This window comes from Alnus glutinosa, chromosome 11, assembly GCF_958979055.1.
Source record: "Alnus glutinosa chromosome 11, dhAlnGlut1.1, whole genome shotgun sequence".
NCBI lineage: Eukaryota > Viridiplantae > Streptophyta > Magnoliopsida > Fagales > Betulaceae > Alnus > Alnus glutinosa.
This window is the reverse complement of record NC_084896.1, coordinates 15,833,800-15,842,560: the sequence shown is the minus strand read 5'-3', so window position 1 is coordinate 15,842,560 and position 8,761 is coordinate 15,833,800. Positions and strand designations below refer to the sequence as shown.

Sequence of the window (8,761 nt, the reverse complement as noted above, 5' to 3'; positions counted from 1 at the left end):
CATCAAATGTAGGTCCAAAAACGGAAAAATCATCCATGAATACTTCAAGAAATTTTTCTACCATATCCGAAAAGATAGACATCATACACCTTTGGAATGTTGCAGGTGCATTACATAATCCAAAGGGCATGCGTCTATAAGCAAAGGTACCAAAGGGACAGGTAAAAGTTGTTTTCTCTTGATCCTTGGGATCAACGGCCACTTGGTTATATCCCGAATAACCATCCAGGAAACAATAATAACTTTGGCCTGCAAGACGTTCTAGGATCCTTCCTAGTTGTAGAGTTGAGTCTCCTATAATCGATACACACATGCCATCCAGTGGTCGTGCGTTGAGGAATTAGGTCACCAGAAGAACTCTCAACCACAGTGATACCAGACTTTTTAGGTACCACTTGTATGGGACTCACCCATGTACTATCCGAGATGGGATAAATGATACCCGCATCTAATAATTTCACCACCTCTTTCATGACTACTTCCTTCATATTAGGATTCAATCTCCTCTATGCCTCCCTGGAGGGCTTAACATTATCCTCAAGATGAATACGATGCATGCATATGGAGGGATCAATTCCTTTCAAGTCTCCCACACTCCAACCAATTGCTTCCTTGTGTTCCTTTAGAACATCGAGTAAATTACTCTCTTGGTCATCCTGTAGGTTAGATGCAATAATAACTGGGAGAGTATCATTTATACCTAAGAAAGCATACTTAAGTGTCGCAGGAAGCTGCTTAAGCTCAAGCTTTGGTGGGGAGATCAGAGAAGGAATAGGAGGGATGCCTGACGTACTAGGTAACGGCTCCTTTGGTACTTTCCAAGGAGGAAAGTCTATTGCAGCCATATTATCAAGTAATGAATTGACTTCGCCAACATAATGCTCAATATCAAAATCCTCAAAGTCAAAGTGAGATAGACAAGCCTCCAATGGATCTTTAATCAAAAGGTGGGGGAGTGTGTCTTTAACAGTTTCTTCAATCATGTCCAATAAGCAACACTCATTAATATCTGATGGATGCTGAAAAGCATTGAAAATGTTCAACTTTACCTTCATGTTCCCAAAGGTTATCTCCATTTCTCCTGTCCTGCAATTTATGCAAGCGTTAGCCGTAGCTAAGAAAGGGCGTCCAAGGATGACTGGGATAAATCTTGCGGGGTCTGGGACAGGTTCTGTATCAAGAACAATGAAATCCACTGGGAAGTAGAACCTGTCCACTCTAATGATTACATCTTCAATTATACCACGAGGTTTCTTTACGGATCTGTCTGCAAGTTGTAAGATAACCGTCGTGGGCTTCAACTCTCCGAGTCCTAATTGCTCATAGACCGAGTAAGGTAACAAATTAACACCTGCACCTAAATCAAGAAGTGCCTTGTCAATGGTGTGGTCTCCAATAATACAAGAAATAGTGGGAGCACCCGGATCCTTAACTTTGGGGGCTACAGCATGTTGTATCAAAGAACTTACTTGCTCGGTCAAAATAATTTTTTCTTGACTACGCTTCCTCATCTTACGCTTTTGAGTACACAAATCTTTTAAAAACTTAGCATAAGGTGGGATCTGTCTGATAGCATCAAGAAATGGTATATTAACTTGTACCTTTTTAAAAACATCCATCATTTCTTGATATCTTTCTCCTTGCTTCATAGCACTAGGAGGCTCCTTGAGACGTTCAGGGAATGGAGCTCTAGGCTCATAAGGTATCTCAGGAGTGGTTTTCAACTTATCTTTTGGATTCTCAAGGGGTATCTTTGGATTTGATTGGGATTCACCTTCTTCAGTGTCTTTCTGCCTGACCTGATTATTGACTGTCCTTCCACTCCTCAAAGTTGTAACCGCTTGGACTTGCTCATGAGTGGTGCTGCCGGAAGCACTCCCATCGACCATGTATTGTCCCTTAGGGTTGGCTATTGGTTGGGAGGGAAGTTTCCCTTCTTTTCTCTGATTAAACGCATTTGCCAGCTGTCCAACTTGACCTTCTAACTTGGCAATCGATTGGGAATGAGAATTCAGCAATTGTGTATTTGCTTCCAAGTTACCAAGTGCAGTTAAAACCTTATCCTCAAAAGCAGAATTTCTTGGAGGAGCAGCTGACTGATACTGATGGGGTCGATAATTGGGATTATAGGATTGATTAGGAGGCAAAGGGTGTGCCTGATTATGCACTCCTATAGTCGGTCCCTGATTCCCTGGAGCTCGCCAAGAGAAATTTGGATGATTTCTCCATCCCGGGTTATATGAATGAGAATATGGATCATTAACCGGTCTGGAGATGGCTGCATTTACTTGCTCATGCTGAACTTCAGAGAATTGTCCTAAGACGGAGCAATCTTTCACCTGATGCGATGGATTAGAGCAAAATGAGCAAACTTCCTGTGGAGGTGAAATGTGAGAAACAGTTGTAGGTGCAAAACCAGCAGCCATAATCTGATCTAATTTTCTTGATAAGGCATCTACCTTAGTAGTCACATCTAAGGAATGGCTTACTCCGAAAATTGTCTCATTTCTTTGGTTTTTAGATGCAGGTGCCCTACGACCAGATGATGAATGGTGTAAAGAATTTTCAGCTAAGTTTTCAAACAGAATCCATGCATCATCTTCACTTTTAAGCATAAACGTACCCCCACAGGAGGCATCTACCATTTGTCTATGAGGCTCTGTCAAGCCATCATAGAAACACTGAATAAGTTGCCACTTGGGAACAGCATGATGTGGACACCTCCGTAGAAGGTCCTTCATCCTATCCCAAGTTTCATGAAAAGGTTCCCCCTCTATTTGTGAAAAACCGGTTATGGCTTTCCGTATTTGGTTTGTTTTCCCTTTGGTAAAGTACTTCTTAAGGAACTCGTGTTGCATCTGAGCCCAAGAAGTGATAGAGTTAGTCTCTAGGGAATTCAACCAATATTTCACTCTATCTTTTAAAGAAAATGGAAACAAACGCATACGCAAAGCATCTTCAGAAATGTTCTGTAATCTCATAGTTAAACAGATCTCAAGGAATTCATCAAGATGCTTATAGGGGTCCTCGTTATCAAGCCCATAAAAAGATGGGAGCATTTGAATAATGCTGGGCTTAATTTCATAATGAGCTGCCGTAATGTCCGGCAGCTGAAGGCTTGAAGAAGGGGTGTATGTAGTGGGAACATAATGATCCCTCAACAACACGGGCTTTTGTTCTTCAGCCATAGGTGTTTTCGAGCGGGCTTTTCGACGTGAGTTCCTTTCGGATCTACGACGTCTAGGAATCCGCTCTAGGTCTAGGTCGTATGGAATAATAGGCAATAATAGCGACCGTCGACCGAACATAAACTAACAAAAATAAAACAATATATACGACACAAGGACTTAGAAAAAATACTGGTTTCAGCAGAGTTCCAGTTGATGCAGTAGTCTCTGTTGCTCCACCAAAGTCGCTCGATCTACTTCAAACTGGATCGATCGATTTGTCGATCGATCGACTTATGTGTCGCACGATCGAATTTTCTCTACAAAAGAACAAACTCTACCAAATCCTAAAAGAGTGATATTTGTACAAAAACTTGAAATATTGACAAAAATAGAAAATAAAATTAGTTTCTGCCTTGAAACAGCTGCTGAGATGTCACTGAGATAGGTCGATCGATCGAAGATAAATGCGATCGATCGATATTGTCGATCGATCGAAAACTATTGAGATCGATCGATTTTTAGATCGATCGATTCTTTTGGTTTAAAAAATAGATCGATCGAATGTACTTCTGCAGAAAACAGAATTCTGCAGAAACAGAACCAAATCAGTGTCCAAACCCAAAAACAGTTTAAAATAGAACCGAAACCGCTTATGCACAGAATATACAATATGCACAGAATTAAACTAGATAAAATCCTAAACACTTCACAAACAACCGTTTGCAATCCCCGGCAACGGCGCCAAAAATTGGTAGCGATCCAACCGATGATTTAAAAATAGGAATTTGGTTTTACACTTAATCGGTTTTCACAACTACGTGGATTTTAATATTTTTAACCACTCGCAATAGTACGGGACTTTGTAGTATAGTACTAAGGAGGGTATCGTACCACAAGGATTGGAAAGTTTGTTCAAGTTATGAAGTACCTAAAATGTTACCTAATTTAATTATTAAAAAGATGATTTGTTTTGTTCTAACACTAAGCTAAACAAGTAATAATGAAAAGTCTAAGAATAAAGAAAGTGTAGGGCATTGATTTCACTCAATCCTTAAGCACATGGTATATTGTATTCCTCTCAGATTTCTTTCACAAATGCAATACGAGCGCGTAATGATTGTCAATCACACGACGACCTCAATATGAAATTACTTTAGTTAAAGACAATGATAAACCATCTATTCATACACAAGTCATTCAACTCAAATCTAGGGTTGAATAATTCATGCTTCCTAGTATGGATTATAAGGTCTATTAATAAGCATACACATTCATGGAAAAAGCATAAATCATATTAGTTCAACACATAATCTCCACCTAAGCTTACACTAGAATGGAAAAACAATTAAGCAATAATTAAACTAAAAAGAGTGTGGAGAGATATGTGTTCCCTAGCATGAGTTTATCAAATTCACATAAATTATGTCATAAGCACCATTACACAACCATCCTTAGGTTATGTAATCATCACACTTATATGGAAATCCAAGAACAACACAATCTACACCATGGCCCTTAGAGAGAGTTCATCAACACCCTACAACTAAATTAGCCACTCATGGAGTTATGGAATTCTCTTATAGAAGAAGAAGAACCCATTACTCTAGAGGATATAAAAACTACAACCCACACTAATAAGATGTAAAAACTACTAACTTTAATTATTGAATCTACTTTAACAACTAAAAAGATACTCAAAAACAAGCTTTAAGGAAAAGAAATTCTAAGTAGAACATTAAAGAACAAGCTATGGGCTCTGGAATCTAAGGATTCCAGAATTGTTTTCAACATAAAATAACACAAAAACAAAAGGAAGAAGAAGAAAGAAGTGCTGGAAATATAAGGAAATTATAAAGAACACTTGAATAACTCAAACTCCAACTTCACTTTACTATAAAAACGAGTTTAGACTAAGTTACAGCACAAACATACCTTGAAAATAGCTCTCTGGAAAACATGAAGAAAAGAGTGCATCACTTGGATGCATAAAAACTCAAAAAACAATTTATCAACTAAAACTAACTATGTATTTAACCCACACGTCCATCCTCTATTTATAGAGGATTTGGTACAACAAACCTAGCTCTAACAATCACTTTCAGCCGTACAAAATGATGGTGACAACTTCTGTTTAGAACCGCACAACTTGAGGATGAATTTGAGCCACACAAAAAGCTGCCGACATCTGAAGATCTTTCTGAAATATCCGAAGTCGATCGATCGAATTATTTTGCCTTGTAGATTTCGATCGATCGAATGTCGATCGATCGATTGTTTCACTCAATGTAATTTCGATCGATCGAATATACTTGATCGATTTTCTTCTTCTAGGCAGGAACACTTGAACTTCACATATCTTCATTAGGCTTATCTTGTTGACTTTTTTCTTGTTTTCAATTAAGACCTAAAAAAGAGATGAAACACTAAAACATACTAACACGTTATTTAACAACACAAACTAGGGTTTAACATATGTAAATTAAGGGGCTTTGAATGTAAACATTCAACGCTTATCAGTGGTAGCTCTAGTTCAGCTGCAAAGAGTTTTCCTGTGCCTCAAGCACACCAGAGACCTCCCTGTATTAAATGCGGGACGTTTCACTTTGGAGACTGTAACATAGGAATTAGAACTTGCTTTCGATGCGGTCAAGCTAGACATTTTCAAAGGAATTGCCCAGTTGCAGCAGCAAGAGTGCATAAGCTGCAAGGAGGCTATTATCAATAAAAGCAACCAGTTCAAGCAATGGTGCATTCACTTACCCCAAGGGGTGCTGATGTTGAAGAAACGGAAGAAGATGCTGTCGTGGTGACAGGTACCATTCCTCGATCTTTTTGGTAGCCTTGCATGCACGCTATAAACATATGATGGGATATTTTCTAAAAGAATCATAATAAAAGGTGAGTAACTTATGTACTTACTGAGAAGTGGTAGGTCACCCAACTATAGATTTCAATATTACAACTGATAAGTGCTGAATATTACACATTCAAGCCCCTTAATTTACATATGTTAAGCTCTTAGTTTTGTTATAGTTTGATGTTTTGTGTTGCTTTTGTGTTTTCTCGTATTTTACAGGTTTTGGAAGTAAATCCATCAAATTCCAAGATTATAAAGAAGTTGGAAAACTCACTTTTGGATAGATTTAAACTCCAAATCAATTTTGAATTTGAGGAAAGAGAAGTTGGCAAAAAAATCGTTATTTTTGAAAAGAATCTAGAATGAGCACATCTCAGTAATTTAATTATAACTTTCGGCTCAAATATCAGATTACAACAAAATTGGTGGCATTGGAAAGCTATGACAAAATGAAACATATGTGTCAGAAATAAATTTTTCCTAATTTGGATGTCTACCATGCCAAAATCGCTCCGTAATAAAAGACCACAAATCTATATGAATTTTGGAATCCTTTTCCTAATTGGATGGAAATTTTAGCCAAACGAAAAGACTTGTAATTATTCTATTTGGACTAGAAGACCAATTTATAATTGTTTTATAATTTCTAGAGCATCTAGAGCTTCTCTAATCCCTATAAATAGGCCTCTAGCCTTTGAAGAAAAACACACAAGCTTTGAAGAAGAATCAAAGGCTACATGAAGAAGGAGGTTCTTTATAGTTTTTATTTTCTTTCTTTTCCTTTATTATTTTCTTATGAGGATGATTTCCATCCAATTTGTGTGTAACTAATACTTTAGTTAGGGCTTGATTGAAGCCCTAATCATGTCTCTTTAATTTTTCAATTTGTTTTGCTACAATTTATATATTGATGCTTAACTTGATTAATTATAGTTTCTTGAATTCCTCACATGTTTATGTTTAGCTAGCATATTCTTGTGGTATGGATTTGTTATTTTTGTGAATTTGGATTACGGATTCCTGGGCATAATAGAGTAACGAAAGAACCCCAACACAGGTTCTTGGATTAATCAACATAAAGACAACTAGAATAGATATCATATTCCAATCTGAGTGTGTTTACCGATTTCCATAGATTTATGCTTTCTTGAAGAACAACTTAGTAGATACCATGCTAAATCCTTCAAGGAAGAAAAGAGTTAGAGTAGATACTATGCCTAACTCGTTGCTTAGGGAAATCAATAGTTTTAGGAGAAGATACAATTCCCTTGTGGCTAGTAAACATTAAGCATCATGTTATGATTGTAGTATTGTACATATTGCAAATCTTATTTGAATATGATTGGCGGTGGAAATTGAAGCCCTACCTTTTCTTCATATTATTTTTAATTTAATCTTTTGTACTGTCTTATTCAACATATCTCTTTTAGGAATTTCTCTTTAAATACAATTTACACCAATCTTCGTGGGAATGATCTCGTATTTGTCTGCTATACTATTGTTTTGATTTTGTGCACTAGCGAGTAAAACGTATAAGTATTTGCCTATTTATTTAGGTAGATATTTGCACAAGTTTTTGGCACCATTGCTGGGGATTGTGTTAATTGTGTTTTAAAAGTCTTTCCTCTTATTTTTGTATTTATGTTTCTGTTCATCTAAAAAAATAATAAAAAATAAATAAAAATTCTCATCCTTTTCTGAGTTCTTTTCTGCAGAATTTCAAATTTGGTATTGCAGACAAGCGCACAATCCATATACGCTCGAGCGCAGTTCTTCCAAACAGCAGTACTGAAGCTACTATCCACAGTTACAGAATTTTCTGTCTATGCAAGGTCGTCGATCTCAGAATTCAGACGTTAGTCCATACGATCCAGAGATCGAACACACTATTCGGCAACAAAGAGACACCTCCAAATCAGAAAATATATTCAAAGTTGAGGAAGAGATGGTAGAAGTACGTGTAGAGAATCCACCCGAGCAGAAGCCAATGAAGAGTTCTTTCATACCACAGAATCTAAATCAGCCCTCTTGCATTGCTTTCCAGCCGAATGTGCAAATCAATTTCAATTTGTCTCCCCACCTGCTCAACATGGTTCCACACTACAGAGGCACACCTACAGAGGATCCTTATCTTCATATTTGACACTTCTTTGATCTTTGCAAGACACAAAACATCCATGGCTTAAACGCGGAAGGAATTAGGTTAATTCTTTTTCCATTTTCCTTGAAAGATAATGCTAAGTTATGGTTAAATTCTTTGGCTGCAGGGTCTATTCATAATTGGGAGGAGTTGGCCACAAAGTTCTTGAAAAAGTTCTTTCCAACCCAAAGGACTAGGCAATTGAGGAGGGAGATTCAAACCTTCCAACAAAAAGATGGAGACCTATTCTTTGAGGCGTGGGAGCTCTTCAATGAGCTACTTCTAAAATGCCCACATCATAATCTATCTCAAGACGATCAGGTACAAGCTTTTTATGAAGGTATAAATGATTCTAACAAAAGTCTTGTAGATTCAGCTTGTGGAGGCATGCTAATGGAGAAAAATAATGAAGAGGCCATCGAACTCTTTGAGACTCTAAGCGAAAACTCCCAACAACTCTCATCCCGAGAGAGACAAGGACTCAAAGGAAGGGGCATCTATGAAGTGAATGGCAATAATGGTGTTCAAACTCAGATGGCTACCATGGAGAGGAAATTGGATATGCTAGTAAAAGTCATGACTACTCATCACATC

At 37.5% G+C, this 8,761-nt stretch overlaps 1 protein-coding gene and 1 non-coding gene across 2 annotated transcripts; both read right to left on the bottom strand.

Moving 5' to 3' along the window:
- Nucleotides 1-506: 506 nt before the first annotated feature.
- Nucleotides 507-2,741, bottom strand: LOC133881139 (uncharacterized). Its single transcript, XM_062320095.1, has one exon. It carries the CDS (start codon nt 2,739-2,741, stop codon nt 507-509), a length of 2,235 nt encoding a protein of 744 aa, XP_062176079.1.
- A 5,624-nt stretch (nt 2,742-8,365) lies between these two features.
- Nucleotides 8,366-8,472, bottom strand: LOC133882973 (small nucleolar RNA R71). Its single transcript, XR_009902787.1, has one exon. It is a non-coding gene; the product is annotated as a small nucleolar RNA R71 (small nucleolar RNA).
- Between the last annotated feature and the right edge of the window lie 289 nt (nt 8,473-8,761).

Coding starts and splice junctions, on each gene's coding strand:
- LOC133881139 (XM_062320095.1), bottom strand. CDS start 2,741: ATGAAGGACCTTCTACGGAGGTGTCCACATCATGCTGTTCCCAAGTGG.